Raw genomic sequence first — 24351 nt, 5'->3', positions numbered from 1 at the left:
TGGCCATATTTAAAAAGTCAGTTGCATTAACATTGTTGGGGTCATCAACATGAATATTAAAATCGCCACAAAGAACAATTCTGTCATAATTTAAAACCAGAGTAGATAAAAATTCAGGAAGTTCTGATAAAAATCCTCCAGGCGGTTTTGGAGGGCGATAAATTATAACAAATATGATGCAGCCCTCCAACTTTAAGAGTGAGAACTTCAAAGGAGCTAAATTCATCACAGCGTACTTGATGACATTTTAAATTTTTCCTATACACGCTCACTAGCCCACCACCACGACCACTGACCCTCGGTTGACTGAAACAATCATATTGAGGCGGACACAGTTCAGCTAGCTGGCTATAGTCATTCAAGTAGTGAAGAAAGTTGAGGAAGCTGCTGGTGTACTGAAGCAGAAATCAAAGCGTATGTTAAGATGAGAGTTTCAGAGTTTATTAATGCAAGATTGAGCAGAAGGTGGGGAGGAGCAGAGAGGACAGGGGGGATTCAGCAGAATCAGAAGGTCTCCTGCAGCCAAACTGTGGAGCTGTAAGAGGCGGGTTAACCTAACCCTAAACCAAGCCCCCCCCCGGATTACAGGTCTTTGCGTCACAGCGCGACCAGACGTTGACGTTACGTTTTCGCGTGACCTCATCACGGCGCGACAGTCAGCTAGCTACGCAGTTGTTTGCTTTATCGGATTTGTGGTAATTTTCCACCGCGGAGTTCAGAACTGAGGCTGAATAAAGCCGTTGTAGACCGGCAGAGCCCGGCACAGTCCAGCTGCCTTACCGGGACCGAACCCTCTGGGACCCGGATCAGACCGCAGTCTGGCTCCGTGTCGCAGTTCGTTACTTTGATCTTTGATGAGCGGATAGCAGCAGGCTAACTGTTAGCATCTCCAGGCCGACTAGCTGTTTTCAGTTCGCAGGGTTTGATTACTTCTGTGATGGAGTATCCCGGAGGAGGAGGAGGGGCGGTGCTGAGCGGCGGTAACGTCCCGGCCTTCCTCACCAAACTGTGGACCCTGGTGGAGGACCAGGACACCGACCCGCTGATCTGCTGGAGCCCGGTAACTGCTGCAGCCTAGCCTAGCCTAGCCTAGCCTAGCGGGGAGCTAACAGTTAGAAAGCAGAGCCCTTCAGAGGACAGGCAGGATCAACAACAAGCTACATGCTGCTAGCTTCAGGTTCAGCGTCTGAGCTAACAGGCTAACAGCTGATCAGAGATAATGAGATTTCTGTGGAGGATTTAGACACCAGAGATAATGAACATGAACTAGAGTCCAATATTTACCTCAAAGATCAACTGATCCTGATCAGAATCGGGTTTATTGCTAGGTACATTTTCACATACCAGGAATTTGCCTTGGTATGAATTGGTGCTTAACAGTACACATAAAACATAAATTGTAATATAAATATATAAAAGTAAGGAGATCAAAAAAATACAATACAAAAAATACTATAATACAATGCTGACAAGTGCAAAAGTTGACAACATGAGCATAAAGCACAGATGAGCGTTGTTGTAAAGTGTGGGGTCAGGAGAGCGAATGAGTGTTTGTGAGTTTGGGGGGGGCATGAGAGTATCTGACAGTGGGGGCCCGGGCTTTGTTGAGGAAGCCCACTGCCATCGGAAACAAACCTTTTTTGTGGCGAGAGGTTTTGGTCCTGATGGACCGCAGCCTCCTGCCAGAGGGGAGAGTCTGAAACAGTTTGTGTCCGGGGTGGGAGGAGTCTGCTGCAATCTTTCCTGCTCGCCTCAGAGTCCTCGAGGCGTACAGGTCCAGAAGAGAAGGAAGATTGCAGCCAATCACCTTCTCTGCAGAGCGAATGATGCGCTGCATCCTGCCCTTGTCCCTGGCAGTGGCAGCAGCGTACCAGATGGTGATGGAGGAGGTGAGGATGGACTCAATGATGGCGGTGTAGAAGTGCACCATCTTTGTCTTTGGCAGCTTCTTCAGCTGCGGCAGGAAGTACATCCTCTGCTGGGCCTTCTTGGTGAGGGAGGTGATGTTCAGCTCCCACTTGAGGTCCTGGGAGATGATGGTGCCCAGGAAGCGGAAGGAGTCCACAGTGGTGACTGGGGAGTCCCACAGGATGATGGGGGAGGGTGGGGCTGGGCTCTTTCTGAAGTCCACGACCATCTCCACTGTATTCTGAGTGTTGAGCTCCAGACTGTTCTGGCTGCACCAGGTCACCAGATGGTCGATCTCCCACCTGTAGTCGGACTCATCCCCATCAGAGAAGAGCCCGATGAGGGTGGTGTCATCTGCAAACTTCCGGAGCTTGACAGACTGGTGACTGGAGGTGCAGCTGTTGGTGTACAGGGAGAAGAGAAGGGGGGAAAGAACGCAGCCTTGAGGGGAACCGGTGCTGATGGTCCTGGAATCAGAGACATGTTTTCCCATCTTCACCTGCTGCTTCCTGTCTGTCAGGAAGTCAGTGATCCACCTGCAGGTGGAGTCAGGCAGGCTCAGCTGAGAGAGCTTGTCCTGCAGCAGGGCCGGGATGATGGTGTTAAAAGCAGAGCTGAAATCCACAAACAGGATCCTGGTGTAGGTTCCTGGGGAGTCCAGGTGCTGGAGGATGTAGTGAAGGGCCATGTTTACTCCATCATCTACAGACCTGTTGGCTCTGTAGGCGAACTGCAGGGGGTCCAGGAGTAGGTCTGTGATGGATTTCAGGTGAGACAACACAAGGCGCTCAAAGGACTTCATAACCACAGAGGTCAGGGCGACGGGTCTGTAGTCGTTTAGTCCAGTGGTCCTTGGTTTCTTGGAGACAGGGATGATGGTGGAGGCTTTGAAGCAGGCTGGCACATGGCATGTTTCCAGTGAGGTGTTAAAAATGTCACAGCTGATCAGCACAGTGCTTCAGGGTGGATGTGGCGACAGAATCCGGTCCAGCTGCTTTGCAAGGTTTCTGCCTCCTGAACAGTCTGTTGACATGCCTCTCCAGGATGGTAAGAGAGGGGGAGGAGGTGGACCTGATCAATTAAACTGAACCCGATAGACCTGATCAATTAAACTGAACCCGATAGACCTGATCAGTTAAACTGAACCCTTTCAATTAAACTGAACCTGATCAATTAAACTGAACCTGATAGACCTGATCAATTAACCTGAACCTGATCAATTAAACTGAACCTGATCAATTAAACTGAACCTGATAGACCTGATCAATTAAACTGAACCTGATCAATTAAACTGAACCTGATGGACCTGATCAATTAATCTGAACCTGATGGACCTGATCAATTAATCTGAACCTGATAGACCTGATCAATTAACCTGAACCTGATCAATTAAATTGAACCTGATCAATTAACCTGAACCCGATCAATTAACCTGAACCCGATCAATTAAACTGAACCCGATCAATTAAACTGAACCCGATCAATTAATCTGAACCTGATCAATTAAACTGAACCTGATGAACCTGATCAATTAAACTGAACCTGATGGACCTGATCAATTAATCTGAACCTGATCAATTAACCTGAACCTGATCAATTAAACTGAATCCTATCAATTAACCTGAACCTGATCAATTAACTTGAACCTGATCAATTAACCTGAACCTGATCAATTAAACTGAACCTGATCAATTAACCTGAACCCGATAGACCTGATCAATTAAACTGAACCCGATAGACCTGATCAATTAAACTGAACCCGATAGATCAGATCAATTAAACTGAACCCGATAGATCAGATCAATTAAACTGAACCCGATAGACCTGATCAATTAAACTGAATCCGATAGATCAGATCAATTAAACTGAACCCGATAGATCAGATCAATTAAACTGAACCCGATAGACCTGATCAATTAAACTGAACCCGATAGACCTGATCAATTAAACTGAACCCGATAGACCTGATCAGTTAAACTGAACCCGATAGACCTGATCAGTTAAACTGATCCTGATCAATTAAACTGATCCTGATCAATTAAACTGATCCTGATCAATTAAACTGAACCTGATAGTCCTGGTCAATTAAACTAATCGATTAATTGATTAAATCGATTACTAAACTCAGCAACACAAATTCTTTGCATCGATGCTTCGTTTAATCCATGTAACTTTACAGCCAGAGTTTCGCCCGGACATTTATTACTGTCGCACATCGCACGATGACGATGGCGCTGTTTGCAAAGTGGAGGAAGAGAAAACAGCGAGGGACAAAGAAGAAAGTGTCCAATGTCTGGGATTATTTCAAGCTAAAGAAACAACAACCCTGTAATGTTACCGTCCGTCCACCGTAAAACCAAACTTTCGTCGTTTCGGCAACAGCACGACGGCGCCTGATCAGAAAGCGCTAAAGGCCCATTTATACTCCTGCGTAGGGTGTACGTGCGTACCTACGCCGTAGGCTACGCACGTAGCCATGCATTTGTACTTGTGCGTAGGTGTGTCCGCCATTCTACAATTACACCCCCAAACGCCCCTTGGCAGTAGCGCTACGGCGTCCACTCTGTTGACTTTTTCTGTCCGAGCGGGCTAACTTCCGGTTTAGCGCTCCGCTAACGTAAATGGGGGTAAAATTGTAAACGTGCGGCTGGTGTAGCCTTTTCAAATGTTACCGACCGAGTGGATCACATTCTGATAGCAAAACAAGTCATTTCGCTCGGGTTGCGACGGTCAAATATATTGATCCACTGTGTTACAGCCGCCGTTTTGACTCGACGTGTAGTTACATTTTTGAGGAGGTGCACTTCAGGCGACTGTATAGCCTCTGCGTAGCCCCGTAGTCTACGCCGTCGGTTTGACGCAGAAGTATAAATTGCACTTAACAGCAGCTTTAGCATTTAACTGAAATCATGATTGATTGTTGAGTTGAAGCCAAAGTAAGCCGCAGTCCTCAGCTGAAAATGGTTTGTTGTTCTGCTTTTTGGGCCTTGAGCTGTGACCTCACAGGAGTTAACTGGCTGTGGGGAGCTGCAGCTCTCTGTAGCTCAGACGATCCCACACCTGCGTGTGCTGATCCGTCCTTCACCCAGATTCTTTGTCTTCATACTAACTAACAGCTGTTTCCTGTGCAGGATCGCTCATTTCCCGTTTGACATTTCACCTGTGTTTCCTTGACTAAACGTGGTTTGGAGACCGGCGTCGGGTGACGCTGTCCGCTAGTGTGTGACCCCCTGTCACCGATCAGTCACGTAGTGTGAACGCCCCAAAAACTTCAAGACTCCCGTCACAAGACGGCGAGTTGTGTGAACGGCAGTCTGCACGAGCCTGTAGTAGAACTTGTACTCGGGTGATGTGCTGCCTGGTTGTTGGTCTGATGTTTGCTGCCGAAAGGATCAATAAATATCTATCACCTATAAACGTGCACAACTGATCCGGTTACTGGGGGTGGGGGGGCAGCTGAAGTACTTCTTAAACGACGCATCGATGAATCGTTGAAATAACGTATAGAAGCTTCGAATACTAAAATCATCGTTAGCTGTAGCCCTAAATTAAACGGATCCTGATACATCAGGATATCAACTGAAACGGGTGTTTGTTTCCATGACAATGAAAAAGGGTCCAGCCAGGCCTCAAACGCAGTCTGTTTTGGACAGGAAGGTTGAGCTCGGGCCCCACGACCCTGTACGCAGGATAAGCGGTTGAGGGTGGGTGGATGGGTGGGGTCAGGTCAAGAATGAATTGATTAGTTTAAATATTCAGAAAAGATTCATTGCTGATCAGGAGTGTGATTTTCTGGCTGCAGCTGTGGTCTCTGATACTGATGTGTTCCCTGTTCTGTGTTCTGGGTCAGAGCGGAACCAGCTTCCACGTGTTCGATCAGGGTCGGTTCTCAAAAGAAGTTCTACCAAAGTTCTTCAAACACAACAACATGGCCAGTTTCATCAGACAGCTCAACATGTGTGAGTACAAACAGGACGGATCCCAGATCAGTCCACCACACCAGAGTCCGTTATCCAGCCGATCAGGCTCCGCTGGTTCATCCCTGCTGACATCACAGGAAACAGGTTTCACCACGACTGAGTCCGAGTGTTGTTCTGTCTGTGTGCAGATGGGTTCCGTAAAGTGGTCCACATCGAGCAGGGGGGTCTGGTGAAGCCAGAGAAAGACGACACAGAGTTCCAACACCCATTCTTCATCAGAGGGAAAGAACACCTGCTGGAGAACATCAAACGCAAAGTCACCAACGTACTTACCTGTACACACTTGCACATACACCTGCGCACACACCTGCACACACCTGCACATACACCTGCGCACACACCTGCACATACACCTTTATACACCTGCACATACATCTTTATACACCTGCACACACCTGCACATACACCTTTATACACCTGCACATACACCTTTATACACCTGCACATACACCTGCACATACACCTGCACATATACCTGCACATACACCTGCACACACCTGCACATACACCTGCACATACACCTGCACATACACCTTTATACACCTGCACATACACCTGCACACACCTGCACACACCTGCACACACCTGCACATACACCTGCACATACACCTGCACATACACCTTTATACACCTGCACATACACCTTTATACACCTGCACATACACCTTTATACACCTGCACACACCTGCACATACACCTTTATACACCTGCACATACACCTTTATACACCTGCACATACACCTTTATACACCTGCACACACCTGCACATACACCTTTATACACCTGCACATACACCTTTATACACCTGCACATACACCTTTATACACCTGCACATACACCTTTATACACCTGCACACACACCTTTATACACCTGCACACACACCTGCACATACACCTTTATACACCTGCACACACACCTGCACATACACCTTTATACACCTGCACACACCTGCACATACACCTGCACATACACCTGCACATACACCTGCACATACACCTGCACACACCTGCACATACACCTGCACATACACCTGCACGTACACCTTTATACACCTGCACACACCTGCACGTACACCTTTATACACCTGCACACACACCTGCACACACACCTGCACACACACCTGCACATACACCTGCACATACACCTGCACATACACCTGCACACACACCTGCACACACACCTGCACATACACCTTTATACACCTGCACACACACCTTTATACACCTGCACTCACACCTGCACACACACCTGCACACACACCTTTATACACCTGCACACACACCTTTATACACCTGCACACACACCTTTATACACCTGCACACACACCTGCACATACACCTTTATACACCTGCACACACACCTGCACACACACCTGCACATACACCTGCACACACCTGCACATACACCTGCACATACACCTGCACGTACACCTGCACGTACACCTGCACATACACCTGCACGTACACCTGCACGTACACCTGCACGTACACCTGCACGTACACCTTTATACACCTGCACGTACACCTTTATACACCTGCACATACACCTTTATACACCTGCACATACACCTTTATACACCTTTATACACCTGCACACACACCTTTATACACCTGCACACACACCTTTATACACCTGCACACACACCTTTATACACCTGCACATACACCTGCACGTACACCTGCACGTACACCTGCACGTACACCTGCACGTACACCTGCACGTACACCTGCACGTACACCTGCACGTACACCTGCACGTACACCTGCACGTACACCTTTATACACCTGCACGTACACCTTTATACACCTGCACACACACCTGCACGTACACCTGCACGTACACCTGCACGTACACCTTTATACACCTGCACGTACACCTTTATACACCTGCACGTACACCTTTATACACCTGCACGTACACCTTTATACACCTGCACATACACCTTTATACACCTGCACATACACCTTTATACACCTGCACACACACCTGCACATACACCTTTATACACCTGCACACACACCTGCACATACACCTGCACACACACCTGCACATACACCTGCACATACACCTGCACATACACCTGCACACACACCTGCACATACACCTGCACACACACCTTTATACACCTGCACTCACACCTTTATACACCTGCACGTACACCTTTATACACCTGCACATACACCTTTATACACCTTTATACACCTGCACATACACCTTTATACACCTGCACACACACCTGCACATACACCTTTATACACCTGCACACACACCTGCACATACACCTGCACACACACCTGCACATACACCTGCACATACACCTGCACATACACCTGCACACACACCTGCACATACACCTGCACACACACCTTTATACACCTGCACTCACACCTTTATACACCTGCGCACACACCTGCGCACACACCTGCACACACACCTGCGCACACACCTGCACATACACCTGCGCACACACCTGCACATACACCTGCACACACACCTGCACACACACCTGCACACACACCTGCACATACACCTGCACACACCTGCACATACACCTGCACACACCTGCACATACATCTTTATACACCTGCACATACACCTGCACATACACCTTTATACACCTGCACACACACCTGCACATACACCTTTATACACCTGCATACACACCTTTATACACCTGCACTCACACCTTTATACACCTGCGCACACACCTGCACACACACCTGCACACACACCTGCACACACACCTGCACACACACCTGCACATACACCTGCACACACACCTGCGCACACACCTGCACACACACCTGCACACACCTGCACATACACCTGCACACACCTGCACATACACCTGCACACACCTGCACATACACCTGCACACACCTGCACATACATCTTTATACACCTGCACATACATCTTTATACACCTTTATACACCTGCACACACACCTTTATACACCTGCACACACACCTGCACATACACCTTTATACACCTGCACACACACCTTTATACACCTGCACTCACACCTTTATACACCTGCGCACACACCTGCACACACACCTGCACATACACCTTTATACACCTGCACACACACCTGCACATACACCTGCACATACACCTTTATACACCTGCACACACACCTGCACATACACCTGCACACACACCTGCACACACACCTGCACATACACCTGCACATACACCTTTATACACCTGCACATACACCTGCACATACACCTGCACATACACCTTTATACACCTGCACACACACCTGCACATACACCTGCACATACACCTGCACACACACCTGCACATACACCTGCACACACACCTGCACATACACCTTTATACACCTGCACATACACCTGCACACACACCTGCACACACCTGCACATACACCTGCACACACCTGCACATACACCTGCACACACCTGCACATACATCTTTATACACCTGCACATACATCTTTATACACCTGCACATACACCTTTATACACCTGCACATACACCTTTATACACCTGCACACACACCTTTATACACCTTCACATACACCTGCACATACACCTGCACATACACCTGCACACACACCTGCACACACACCTGCACATACACCTGCACATACACCTGCACATACACCTTTATACACCTGCACATACACCTTTATACACCTGCACATACACCTTTATACACCTGCACATACACCTTTATACACCTGCACACACACCTTTATACACCTGCACATACACCTTTATACACCTGCACACACACCTGCACATACACCTTTATACACCTGCACACACACCTGCACATACACCTTTATACACCTGCACACACACCTGCACATACACCTGCACATACACCTGCACACACACCTGCACATACACCTTTATACACCTGCACACACACCTGCACACACACCTGCACATACACCTTTATACACCTGCACACACACCTGCACATACACCTGCACATACACCTTTATACACCTGCACACACACCTGCACATACACCTGCACACACACCTGCACATACACCTGCACACACACCTGCACATACACCTTTATACACCTGCATATACACCTGCACACACACCTGCATATACACCTGCACACACACCTGCACACACCTGCACATACACCTGCACACACCTGCACATACACCTGCACACACCTGCACATACATCTTTATACACCTGCACATACACCTTTATACACCTGCACATACACCTTTATACACCTGCACACACACCTTTATACACCTGCACATACACCTGCACATAAACCTTTATACACCTGCACACACCTGCACATACACCTTTATACACATTCACATACACCTGCACATAAACCTTTATACACCTGCACACACACCTTTATACACCTGCACATACACCTTTATACACCTGCACATACACCTTTATACACCTGCACACACACCTGCACATACACCTTTATACACCTGCACACACCTGCACATACACCTGCACACACCTGCACATACACCTGCGCACACACCTGCACATACACCTGCACACACACCTGCACATACACCTGCACATACACCTGCACATACACCTTTATACACCTGCACATACACCTGCACATAAACCTTTATACACCTGCACACACCTGCACATACACCTTTATACACATTCACATACACCTGCACATACACCTTTATACACCTGCACACACCTGCGCACACACCTGCACATACACCTGCACACACCTGCACATACATCTTTATACACCTGCACATACACCTTTATACACCTGCACATACACCTTTATACACCTGCACACACACCTTTATACACCTTCACATACACCTGCACATACACCTTTATACACCTGCACATACACCTTTATACAGCTGCACACACCTGCACATACACCTTTATACACATTCACATACACCTGCACATACACCTTTATACACCTGCACATACACCTTTATACACCTGCACACACACCTTTATACACCTGCACATACACCTTTATACACCTGCACATACACCTTTATACACCTGCACACACACCTGCACATACACCTTTATACACCTGCACACACACCTGCACATACACCTGCACACACCTGCACATACACCTGCACATAAACCTTTATACACCTGCACACACCTGCACATACACCTTTATACACATTCACATACACCTGCACATACACCTTTATACACCTGCACACACACCTTTATACACCTGCACACACACCTTTATACACCTGCACATACACCTTTATACACCTGCACACACACCTGCACATACACCTGCACACACACCTGCACACACCTGCACATACACCTGCACACACCTGCACATACACCTTTATACACCTGCACACACACCTGCACATACACCTTTATACACCTGCACACACACCTTTATACACCTTCACATACACCTGCACATACACCTTTATACACCTGCACATACACCTTTATACACCTGCACATACACCTGCACATAAACCTTTATACACCTGCACACACCTGCACATACACCTTTATACACATTCACATACACCTGCACATACACCTTTATACACCTGCACACACCTGCGCACACACCTGCGCACACACCTGCGCACACACCTGCGCACACACCTGCACATACACCTGCACATACACCTTTATACACCTGCACACACACCTGCACATACACCTGCACATACACCTGTACACACCTGCACATACACCTGTACACACCTGCACATACACCTGTACACACCTGCACATACACCTGTACACACCTGCACATTCACCTGCACACACCTGCACATACACCTGTACACACCTTAATACACCTGCACATACATCTGTACACACCTTAATACACCTGTACACACCTGCACATACACCTGTAAACACCTTTATACACCTGCACATACACCTTTATACACCTGTACACACACCTGCACATACCTTTATACAGCTGTACATACACCTGTACACACCTTTATACACCTGTACACACCTTTTATGCAGTGTCTCTCTGTGCTGTGATTGGCTCAGGTGTCGTCAGTGCGTCAGGAGGAAGTGAAGGTGTCTCCAGACGAAGTGCACAAGATCCTGAACGACGTCCAGCTGATGAAGGGAAAACAAGAAACTATAGACTCCCGGATCATCGCCATGAGGCAGTAAGGACTTCCGGTCCTAGACCAGAACCAGAACTTGTCAGCAGGTGTCCTCTTTAAATTAAAATAAACTGGATCCTGTTTCTGTTTCAGTGAGAACGAGGCTCTGTGGAGAGAAGTGGCCAGTCTGAGACAGAAACACACTCAGCAGCAGAAAGTCGTCAACAAGGTAATCAGTACTGCAGTACTTCAATACAGCAATACTTCAGTACAGCAGTACATCTGTACTTAAATACAGCAGTACATCTGTACTTCAATACAGCAGTACTTCAATACAGCAGTACTTCAGTACTTCAATACAGCAGTACATCAGTACTTCACCTTGTTAGCACACGGTCAGCACAGTGCTAACGGCTTCTGTATAGCATGTTAGCACACGGTCAGCATAGTGCTAACAGCATCTGTGTAAGCAGGTTAGCATGTTAGCACACGGTCAACACAGTGCTAACAGCATCTGTATACGCATGTTAGCATGTTAGCACACGGTCAGCACAGTGCTACTACCATCTGTATACGCATGTTAGCACACAGTCAACACAGTGCTAACAGCATCTGTATACGCATGTCAGCATAGTGCTAACAGCATCTGTATAAGCAGGTTAGCATGTTAGCACACGGTCAACACAGTGCTAACAGCATCTGTATTAGCATGTTAGCACACAGTCAGCACAGTGCTAACAGCATCTGTATAAGCATGTTAGCATGTTAGCACACGGTGAGCACAGTGCTACCAGCATCTGTATACGCATGTTAGCACACGGTTAACACAGCGCTAAGAGCGTCTGTATAAGCATGTTAGCACACAGTAAGCACAGTGCTAACAGCATCTGTATAAGCATGTTAGCACACAGTCAGCACAGTGCTAAGAGCGTCTGTATAAGCATGTTAGCACACAGTCAGCACAGTGCTAAGAGCGTCTGTATAAGCATGTTAGCACACAGTCAGCACAGTGCTAAGAGCGTCTGTATAAGCATGTTAGCACACGGTCAACACAGTGCTAAGAGCGTCTGTATAAGCATGTTAGCACACGGTCAACACAGTGCTAAGAGCGTCTGTATAAGCACGTTAGCACACGGTCAACACAGTGCTAACAGCATCTGTATAAGCATGTTAGCACACGGTCAGCACAGTGCTACCAGCATCTGTATACGCATGTTATCACACGGTCAGCACAGTGCTAACTGATTCTGTATACGTATGTTATCACATGGTCAGCACAGTGCTAACAGATTCTGTATAAGCATGTTAGCACACTGTCAGCACAGTGCAAAGAGCGTCTTTAAAAGCATATTATCATGTTAGCACACAGTCAGCACAGTGCTACCACCATCAGTATACACATGTTAGCACACAGTCAGCACAGTGCTACCACCCTTGTACACGCACGTTAGCACACAGTCAGCACAGTGCTAAGAGCGTCTGTATAAGCATGTTAGCACACAGTCAGCACAGTGCTAAGAGCGTCTGTATAAGCATGTTAGCACACAGTCAGCACAGTGCTAACAGCGTCTGTATAAGCATGTTAGCACACAGTCAGCACAGTGCTAACAGCTTCTGTGTAAGCAGGTTAGCATGTTAGCACACGGTTAACACAGTGCTAAATGCATCTGTATTAGCATGTTAGCACACTGTTAACACAGCGCTAACAGCATCTGTATAAGCATCTTAGCTCTGTTATGTCTTAGCTTCTACCTGAGCCAATAATGAACTCTCTCTCTGCAGTTGATCCAGTTTCTGGTGTCTCTCGTCCAGTCCAACAGAATCCTGGGAGTCAAGAGGAAGATGCAAGTTTACTGCAAAAACTACACAACACACTGCACAATATACTACACAGTACACTACACAGTAAACTGCACAATATACTTGCACAATATAATGCACATACTACACATTTTACAAGAAGCCCTGAAGCTGTTCCAGAGACTCCATACTGACACACTTAATGTTGGTTTTTCCTTTCATTTGTCACCCATCTGTACTGCACAGTGTACTGCACAATATAGTAGCAGCAGCTCCTCCAATCGTGGTTTGAATCATTAAACTTCAAACGTAATATTCTGAGAATAAACTCCTGAGCATCTGATGTTCAGATTGAACATGGCCAAAATTCCACATTAGTAGGTAAATGTGTGTAAAAGATCTTTACTTTCCCACGTTTATTTCTGCTTTCCTGCCGAGCTGACAACAGATCAGATGATCTGCTCCAGACTCAGCACGCCACAGAGTACAGGGACGCCGTCCAGCCGCTCAGCCTGCCTCAGACCCCTCTGCAGGTGTTTGCAGGTCGTTTAGGACGCGTCACAAAAAAGGAAAGTTACTTGACTTTTTTGATGGACAGATGGCTCTAATTGCTAACGTTACAGTTAGCCGTTACTTTAAAGCTCTCTGTGCATCTAGAACCTCTGTAAAATATGACCCGGTTTCAGCAGAATCAGTGCAGCAGATGTGGTACCAGGAACCGTCCCCTCCGGCAGCGTTCACCGTGTCTCTCCAGCCAAGACTTTTCTCTTCTGTGGTCTGAGAAGTAAATTCTTCACGTTGAGCCACATCGCTGCTTTCCAAGTTAAAGCTAGTTAAAGTCGAGCGCAGCGGCAGGAGGACGAGACGGTGCTGCTCTCAGCACTGGTGGACATGAGTAGGCTCACAGGCCCCTCTGCAGGCCTCCTGGAAGCTGGCCAATCACAAGAGAGAAAGCTTTTAGGGAGGGGGGCTTAAAGAGGCTGGCCGAACTGAACCGCTGCATGAAGGCGAGCAGAAGATAAACGTTACACTGCTCTAGTGGAGTCAGAAAATGAAAAGATCTCCAGTTACTCTGTGTGAAGTATATATTTACTGTGTAATATGTACTTTCTGTGTATGTCTGTCTGCAGTCCTCTGATGCTGAATGACTCTAGCTCCGCCCACTCCGTGCCTAAATATAGTCGGCCGTTCTCATTGGAGCACGTGCAGGTAATGTGTCCAATCCTGTCAGAGCTCAGCATTACTGTGTGTTACCTGAAGATCACATGGCTCCATGTTTGATCAGAACTGTTACAGGCGTGTGTGGTGTGATAATAATTCACATCTCTGATGTCATTATATTGATTGGAGAGCTGATTGGATCTGGGTCAGTCCCCACCTCAGCACCCCGGTCTCATCAATGACCATCAGTTAAAAAGGCTGACACTTTCAGATACCTGGGAGAGTGACCCTGGACAGTAGGCACCGCCACCGCGTTCAAAACCACTAAAACGTTCCGTTACGCCATTGCTGGGGTATCAGCTGTTTTTTGTCTCATCAAAGACTGCAGAAACGTGCAGGAGTCACAGGACGTTAGGGCGATTTGGGGGTGGGAATCTAATTGAGATTTTTCTGCCAGATGTTGCGATTTTTAAATTTATTTTTAGTTTAGCTGAAGTTAAATATTCACTGCCAGTCTATTTCTGACAGAAGCTGCAACAAGTAGCACAGAGCAGATGAACCGGGCAGGAAGTCGGACACAGAAACCAGTCAGTTTTCAAAATAAAACACCCTGTGCAGACTCCCGATCTTAAATCAACAATAAACGCAGTTAAAACAGGCTAAAAAAGAAACACTAACTACGTAGCGTCTTAACCATGGTAGAAGCTACAAAATCAAGGACAACCGAACAAATCAGCAAAACAAATTCAGCAAAACGCTCTTATTCTGGAACGCTCCTTGTGGATATGTAGCCTGTAAATTTAAATGCCTGGAGGCACAAAACCGGATCACAGAGACGCCATCTGCAGCTGAAGCACACAAAATGACAAATGAGCAACTTGTCAGCAACATGCAGGCTAAACACGCTGCTGAAACACTTCAGTGTGAGTTGCTGCAGGACAAAAAAAGCGGCCAGAGTCTGTTCGTTATCCCACGTTTCTTCTAGTTGCGTTTGTTGTAAAATGTACACGTCCGGTGCCCGCTCTGATTGGTGAGTAGGAGGCGTATGACGCTTGTGATTGGTTAGCCAGTCTGTCATACAAGGACGACAACGGAATAAATTTGTTACTTGCATGCAGATGTTTAATTCACTCATCTTAATCGCCATCTTCACGATTAGCTAATCGCGTTCTTTGAAAACGATTAATCGTCCAACAGGACACCAGTCACCACCTGACAGGGCACTGAGGTGCAGGAGGGCTGGCTTTGGGAAAAACCTGATCCCTCAGCCTCGACCGCCTTAAATAACCCGAGAGAGTCCTGCTGTCTGTCACCGTGTGCTGCAGCTGTCTGAACGCTGTGAAACCTTTTCCCCCTCTGGGACACAAAGTGGAAAGTCTGACAATGCACCATACTGGATTTTGGCTGATGTTCAAACTCATTTTAACCAGACTGTGGCTGCCCGCCATAGTTTCAAAATGAACCGAAAAATAATTTTACATCTCATAATATATTACAGACCTCTAACGTTGTGTTTTGTGGGCGCTGCTGTGAGCTCGCACGCTCAGACACTTTGGCCTCCGACAACCATTTTTATTTTGAGTAAACTATGTTAACGGTCTGTTTCTGTCTCATCTGTGAGAAGGAGATTAAGCTAGCTGCGACTACATTTGGAGTGCGCGCGTATTCCAGCCTTTACGGTAAGTGAAGCGGCCCAGAGCAAGCTGACAGGCAGGTTAGAGACTTTATCCTGACAGTTTGTCTCTTAAGTATGAAGAGAGGCTGTGAAGTCTTCATGTTACGCCGTACGAGAACCACATACAACATTATTTATCAAACCGGGTCGGACTGGATGGATTCAGCGCGAGGAGGAAACACATGTGACAACGCCCGGTTTTCAAAATAAGGCGTCTGTACAGGATGGAAATTAGATTAACTGGATTATATTCACAGGAAGTATAAAACATATTACATGTGTCCATTAAAAGTAAAAACCGTAAACCTTTTCTATCTTCTATTCTTTGATTTAGGGTTTTTGGGGAAAAAATTAAATAAATTTGTTGACTTTTGTTGCTGTTTCATCACCATTTAAAACTCTACAATGGGTTTATGATCAAATAGTTTGTTAGAGCACAACATTGTTTAGAAGCGTACAAAGTTCTTCATAGATAGCCTCTTAATTTAGCACCAAATTAATGCATTTAACTTTAACAAAATTTTCTTCCGGGGGCATGTCCCCAGACCCCACGGTGAGAGGGTCCAAGGCCCCCACCCACAATAGTCTCTTCAAATCCTGTGGGAAACACTGCAGGTCTGCCACTGTGGCTGTAGCTGAGCTAATATCTCTAGTCAGCTGTTCACACTGCTCCAGCAAACTCCTCTGCATGGAAAAAGTGTTCTTCTAGACGAGACCTGATTGAAACGTGAGGAATAAAGAAACTAATGTTATTTAGTGATGGGCAGTGAAACGTGGTATGAGACGGCCCGGGGATGAACGGTTTATTCTGTCGGCTCCTCCACACCGCGGCCAGCAGAGGTCACGGCCGTGCGGTGAAGTGAAGGTAACGTTTGCTCCAAACTACTAAGGTTCATGACAACAAAACCACCGCGAGTAAAAAGGTTACAGCATTGTTTGATTCTCATCGGCCAAATCATCATTCCAACATGATTCCGATAACGAAAATATGCCTAATACCTACAGATATTATATCAGATCGATAATTATCGTGCATCCCTGAAAACGAGTGTCTGTGTGTTGAACAGACAGAATGAAGCAGATCTGAGATCAGCTGGAGCCGCAGTCTAACTCCGTATGTTCATGTGTTTTCAGGCTGCAGCCAATCTGTTCTCTGCAGACTCTCCGGTGACCTCTGGACCAATCATCTCTGACATCACAGAGTTAGCCACTTCCAACGCTGAGGATGTGGTCAGTGATTGGACGGACACAGGGTGAGAACCAGTGAAATCATGTCATCTACAGTTAGTAACTCTAAAGTCTAAATCCACTCACAAAGGCTGAGTTCAAACGCCACAACATGAGCAGCAGAACATAAATATGATTCACTTCAGGTTCAGGATTGAATGACATGTTTACTAGAAACAGTGTGCAATGGTGCGCCCAGGGCATCAACCATTTCCGTTTAATAAATGTTTTGCTACATTTTGTTGAGGCGGAACTCTCCCTGGTTCTGATTGGTTTTAATATCAGGTGACGGCTCTGACAGCCAATGAGCAGCCTTCATTTTGTCAGTCAGCAACAGCCCATTCTCTGCCTGTTTCACCTGCAGAGACGACCAGTCTGTCATTGTCAAGGAGGAGCCGTCCAGTCCTGATGTAGAGGTGTGTCCTGTTCTGGAGTGCGAGGTTGCACATGTAGACACGCCTCTCTCCCCCACCACCTTCATCAACTCCATCCTACAGGACAACGAGACACAGCTGACCCCAAACACCACCTCCACCAATCCTACAACAGGTAACAGCTCATACACACCTACAACAGCCATGTTACTAAATGTTCGTGGCGTGCTTAGTGGTTCCTGAATCTTTAAAATGTTTGCTTTAGATTATAACAGATTTGACTCAGAAGCTAAATGTCTTCAGTTGGATCCTCTGTTTCTGGTCTCTGTAGCCAGTCACACAGTTGTGATGAGCCCTGCCTCTACTGGGCCTCTCCCTGCAGCCTCGGCCAGCCAATCACCTGCTTGTGTTTCAACTCCAAACTCCACCCCCAGCCCCGCCAAACCTCAGCAGAAATGTCAGACCGTTGCCTGTATTGACAAGTAAGTCTTTTACACCTGTTTTACATCAGTCACGTTAGCTGTAGACTTACTTCCTGGTGTTATCTACTATTAAGTACCCTGCTATTGCTAATGACTGTCCCAACAACTCCACCAAAACTGGCCTACACCGGCCAACACCTTTCCCAACACTAGCTAACAACTCCGCCAGCACCTGTCCAAACAACTCCCCTAGCACACATTACATGTTACAACTCCGCCAGCAACTGTCCCAACAACTCCCCCAGCAGCTCTCCAAAATTCCCCCAAAACCGTCCTACACCAGCCAACAACTTCCCCAAAACCGGCCTACACTGGCCAACACCTTTCCCAACACTAGCTAACAACTCCCACAGCAGCTGTCCCAACAACTCCCCCAGCAGCTCTCTAAAACTCCCCCAAAACCGGCCTACATCGGCCAGCACATGTCCCAACTCCCCAAGCACATGTTCCAACAACTCCCCTAGCACATGTTCCAACAACTCCCCTAGCACATGTTCCAACAACTCCCCTAGCAACTGTCCCAACAACTCCCCCAGCAGCTCTCCAAAACCGGCCTACATCGGCCCTAACACGTCCCAACTCCCCTAGCATATGTTCCAACAACTCCCCTAACACGTCCCAACTCCCCTAGCACATGTTCCAACAACTCCCCTAGCACCTGTCCCAACTCCCCTAGCACCTGTCCCAACTCCCCTAGCACATGTTCCAACAACTCCCCTAGCACCTGTCCCAACTCCCCTAGCACGTGTTCCAACAACTCCCCTAGCATATGTTCCAACAACTCCCCTAACACGTCCCAACTCCCCTAGCACATGTTCCAACAACTCCCCTAGCACCTGTCCCAACTCCCCTAGCACCTGTCCCAACTCCCCTAGCACGTGTTCCAACAACTCCCCTAGCACATGTTCCAACAACTCCCCTAGCACATGTTCCAACAACTCCCCTAGCACATGTTCCAACAACTCCCCTAGCACCTGTCCCAACTCCCCTAACACGTCCCAACTCCCCTAACATGTCCCAACTCCCCTAACACGTCCCAACTCCCCTAGCACGTCCCAACTCCCCTAGCATATGTTCCAACAACTCCCCCAGCACCTGTCCCAACTCCCCTAGCACCTGTTCCAACAACTCCCCTAGCACCTGTTCCAACAACTCCCCTAGCAACTGTCCCAACAACTCCCCCAGAGCCTGTCCCAGCAACTCCGCCAGCACCTGCCCCAGCAACTCCGCCAGCACCTGCCCCAGCAACTCCGCCAGCAACTCACCTTGCACCTGTCCCAACAACTCACCCTGCACCTGCCCTAGCAACTCCCCCAGTGCCTGTCCCAGCGCCTGCCCCAGCAACTCACCCTGCACCTGTCCCAGCACCTGTCCCAGCGTCTGCCCTAGCAACTCACCCTGCACCTGTCCCAGCGTCTGCCCTAGCAACTCACCCTGCACCTGTCCCAGCGTCTGCCCCAGCAACTCACCCTGCACCTGTCCCAGCACCTGTCCCAGCGTCTGCCCTAGCAACTCCCCCAGCGCCTGTCCCAGCGCCCGTCCCAACAACTCCGCCAGCAACTCACCCTACACCTGCCCTAGCAACTCCCCCAGCGCCTGTCCCAGCGCCTGCCCCAGCAACTCCGCCAGCAACTCACCCTGCACGTGACCTAGCAACTCCCCCAGTGCCTGTCCCAGCGCCTGCCCCAGCAACTCCGCCAGCAACTCACCCTACACCTGTCCTAGCAACTCCCCCAGCGCCTGTCCCAGCGCCTGCCCCAGCAACTCCGCCAGCAACTCACCCTGCACGTGACCTAGCAACTCCCCCAGTGCCTGTCCCAGCGCCTGCCCCAGCAACTCCGCCAGCAACTCACCCTACACCTGCCCCAACACCTGTCCCAGCGTCTGTCCTAGCAACTCCCCCAGCGCCTGTCCCAGTGCCTGTCCCAACAACTCCGCCAGCAACTCACCCTACACCTGCCCCAACACCTGTCCCAGCGCCTGCCCTAGCAACTCCCCCAGCACCTGTCCCAGCGCCTGCCCTAGCAACTCCCCCAGCACCTGTCCCAGCGCCTGCCCTAGCAACTCCCCCAGCGCCTGTCCCAGCGCCTGCCCTAGCAACTCCCCCAGCGCCTGTCCCAGCGCCTGTCCCAGCGCCTGTCCCAACAATTCCCCTAGCACATGTTCCAGCAACTTCGCCAGCGCCTGCCCCAGCAACTCCGCCAGCAACTCACCCTGCACCTGTCCCATTCTGATTGTCTTCCAGTCATTGCTGCTGTGTGATAGACTAATACATGTGTAATTGATATAATGATCTCAATTTACCTGTGACAGTAACTCATCAGTATGTTTTATATTTATTATTCTCAGATGATAGTCCTTTTGAAGGTCCGGTGTGTCATTAAAACCCCTGTGCTTCCCTCAGACCCCGCCCCGCTCCCTCTGCAGGTGGACTCTCACCTGACCTTTGGCGCTTCTTATCAACACGATCTGACAAGTGAATCAATTAATCTTAATGATCTTTAACATTTTACTCATTAGTGTATTTTAAATGATAAGTCTGATGTTTCTTTTTGTCAACATGTTCACTGTTCAGACTCAAACCAGCAATGAGCGGATCTCTTCACTTCCTGGTGTCTCTTCTTCCTCTGAGCCATAGAAACTTGCTTCTAGCCCTTTTGTAAAAATCAAACTATATCTGTGAGGTGTTCTTATAGATATACATCCAGACTCTGTCAGCAGCTTTGGGTTTCTGCTTTGAATGACTAATAAGAGCCAATCAGGACGCCAAACCTGAGGGTCTTCATAGTTTTCACCTGTCAGCACTCACACGCTACCCTGGAGTTTAAAACCAGCAGCGTTTTCAGACTTAAACATTTCAGGTGTTAGGATTCACCATTTTAGTCTGGACGGTAGGCGGGAACGAAGCAGAAGGTGAGAGCTTTTAAAGACTTCAGTAGGAAGCGGTGGGCATGGAGCCGGGAGCCGCAGACAGGAAGTCAAAGTATATTAGTAAGTCAGGACTGACTGACACTAACTGTTGGTTTGGGTCTAAACACGGGATTTAATGACGAGAAGAAGAATCCGTCAGACTGATGCTGGAACGTCACATGATGTCTTTCTGTTTCAGGTCTGAACTGTCTGAACATGTGGACAGTATTGACAGCAGTCTAGAAAACCTGCAGAGCATCCTGAACTCACAGACCTTCACCTTCGACACCTCCCCGCTGACGGAGGTCAGTCTGACACTGTCGTTTGACCACTTGTCACACATGCTAACAGCGTCTGTGTGTATTAATGTGAACTGTCTGTGTGTTCAGTTTTTCAGTTCTTCCTGTCCCTCTGGAGACTTTGACCTCGACAGTTTGGACACTGTGAGTTCAACAACACAGACCTTTATTTTGTTTTGTGTATTTGTGCACTTCCTGTCCTAAACTCACAGGCGGAGCAGGTGATCAGCTCCTCAGTCACTGTTTGACCAGGTACAGGTGTATATGAAGGTACATGCAGGTTTAAATACACGCTTTTACAGGTAGTAAGGTATTTGTTTACTGTAGTTTTTCCTGGTGCCTGGTAGCAACGCGTCCCGATCAGGCGGTGAAACGTGTGTGGTTTCTGCTTGTTAATGCAAACACACACACACGTATATGTGTACATAAAGGTGTATGCACATACATTTGGTATCGAGGTATTCAGGTGGATTAGTACCTACGTGTACATAAAGGTGTACGTACACCTGAGTGGGACTTGAATGTCGTTAAATTAAACATGATTCATTTTTTGAAAATAACGCGTTGATGATGATGTCACGCCTGTCTGACTGTGATGTCACTGTTTTCTCTCAGCTGCTGTCGGAGGAGCTTCCTAAAGGAAGTGATGAAAGCAGCAATGCCAACCACACAGGTAACACTCACGCACGTTTGCGCCCAATCTCAACGTGAGCCCTTGCAGCCTCTCGCACCAGGTGAGGTCAGATAAGTCTGAGGGTTTAGGGTTCAGGTTCAGGGTTTAGGTTCAGAGTTCAGATTCAGGTTCAGGGTTTAGGTTCAGGTTCAGGGTTTAGGTTCAGAGTTCAGATTCAGGTTCAGGGTTTAGGGTTCAGGTTCAGGGTTTAGGTTCAGAGTTCAGATTCAGGTTCAGGGTTTAGGTTCAGGGTTAAGGTTCAGGGTTTAGGTTCAGGTTTAGGATTCAGGTTCAGGGTTTAGGTTCAGAGTTCAGGTTTAGGTTCAGGTTCAGGGTTCAGGTTCAGGTTCAGGGTTTAGGGGGTACATTGAGATTGGGCCTTACACTTGTGTACTTGTGGGGGCCCGTCATAAGGTACCGTCTGGCCCCTGAAGCCCTACATGCCCGTTGTAATGTGACACTCTGCTGCTCTCTGATTGGTACAGGGAAGCAGCTGATGCACTACACGGCCACACCTGTCCTGACGTCCGAACCAATCAGCTTGGGGGAGGGCGGGGCCGACCTGCCCTCCCTGCTGGAGCTGCAGGCGGAGCCTTTCTTCAGCTCCGACACGCCTGCCGATGACCCTGCTGCCGCCCTGCTGAGTCCCGCCCACCTGGACTCTGATCTCTGACGTCATCGGGAGGGGGAGGGTCGTTGGAAGTGATCAGTTACCATAGCAGCAGGACAGTCGAAGCGCTGACTAAGCAGCAGCAATACATGAAATCAGTTGATCGGCTGTAGATCGCTCAGTAGGTCAAAGGTCACGTTTTTATTCTGCAGATGTTAGCGATCGATATTAACCAGTTTATGTCTTCTTCAATGTTTATTTTAGCTTTTGTTTTTCTTCTTAGCTGCTTTCATCAAGTTGTTTGAAGCTCACTGGGGTCAGGCCTGCATCTGATGAGGTCACAGACCATGTGACCAGGTGCGCTCTCTGCATGTTGTTTTCAGCTGTAATATATGAAATATGAAGAGAATCTGAATATTTTTGGATATATTGTTTGTTATGAATGAGAAATGTTACCACGGAGACGACCCGGGAGCAGGAAGAGATGCGTTGATCTGATCAGGGATCAGCCACGATGTGATCGATCCGCTTTGTCATCACGACATCAGAGTTGTTGAGCTCGGTAGCATTTTATCTTTTCAGGCAGTTTGTTTGTTGAATGAAAACGTCTCTAAGTTAAAAACCTGTCCTGTTTTTATTTCTCTCTGAAACCTGAACCACATGAACCCCGACCTGACTACCCCTAAATCTAAATCAATCAACAAATATATAAACGCAACACTTTTGTTTTCGCCCCCGTTCCTCCTGAGCTGGACTCAAAGATCTAAGACTGATCTCTGACTTGGAGCCCTGTGCCTCGAGGCCAGACATTTCCAGCATCATGATGGATGAAGCTTTCTGTCCTGAGCCAAATGTTCACAAACATCTCTGGTCCTTTCCTTAGCTTCAGGTAGCCAAAGCTACGCCCGGTGGTGGGACTGCAGCTACTCATTCTCTACTTCTGCTCCATCAGTCATGGTGACCTCACCCATTGGTTTGTGGACCGCCGTTTTGAAGCCTCGAAGTTTGGCGGATAGGGCGCCGACATGTTGATTTTTTGCAACCAGCGGCACCGTACGTGACCATATTTGGAGCTAGCTAGCTTAGCGAGGTGCATCTGTCATTGATGTCTGTCCAGCGAACAACAGGCTTAAAACTAAATGTGCTCACTAGAGAAAGTGAACAG

At 48.0% G+C, this 24351-nt stretch overlaps 1 protein-coding gene across 2 annotated transcripts; it reads left to right on the top strand.

Moving 5' to 3' along the window:
• Window positions 1–636: 636 nt before the first annotated feature.
• On the top strand, window positions 637–23808 carry hsf1 (heat shock transcription factor 1). 2 transcript variants are annotated; one of them, XM_038724440.1, is made up of 15 exons: window positions 638–1060; window positions 5759–5867; window positions 6017–6153; window positions 11914–12038; window positions 12129–12204; window positions 13758–13819; window positions 14906–14984; window positions 17746–17864; window positions 18203–18387; window positions 18544–18694; window positions 21099–21170; window positions 21804–21909; window positions 21994–22047; window positions 22519–22576; window positions 23062–23808. In XM_038724440.1, exons 1-15 carry the CDS (start codon window positions 938–940, stop codon window positions 23247–23249), a joined length of 1644 nt encoding a protein of 547 aa, XP_038580368.1. In that variant the 5' UTR covers window positions 638–937; the 3' UTR covers window positions 23250–23808. The 2 variants fall into 2 exon arrangements, with proteins under 2 accessions (XP_038580369.1, XP_038580368.1); XM_038724441.1 differs by lacking the exon at window positions 21099–21170 and having other exon boundaries at window positions 637–1060.
• Window positions 23809–24351: the final 543 nt, after the last annotated feature.

Source organism: Micropterus salmoides, unplaced genomic scaffold (genome assembly GCF_014851395.1).
Source record: "Micropterus salmoides isolate LMB-PRFRI ecotype aquatic unplaced genomic scaffold, ASM1485139v1 Ms_hic_scaffold_17, whole genome shotgun sequence".
Lineage (NCBI taxonomy): Eukaryota > Metazoa > Chordata > Actinopteri > Centrarchiformes > Centrarchidae > Micropterus > Micropterus salmoides.
Note: the sequence above shows the minus strand (reverse complement) of the source record. Positions and strands in the feature narration are given on the sequence as shown.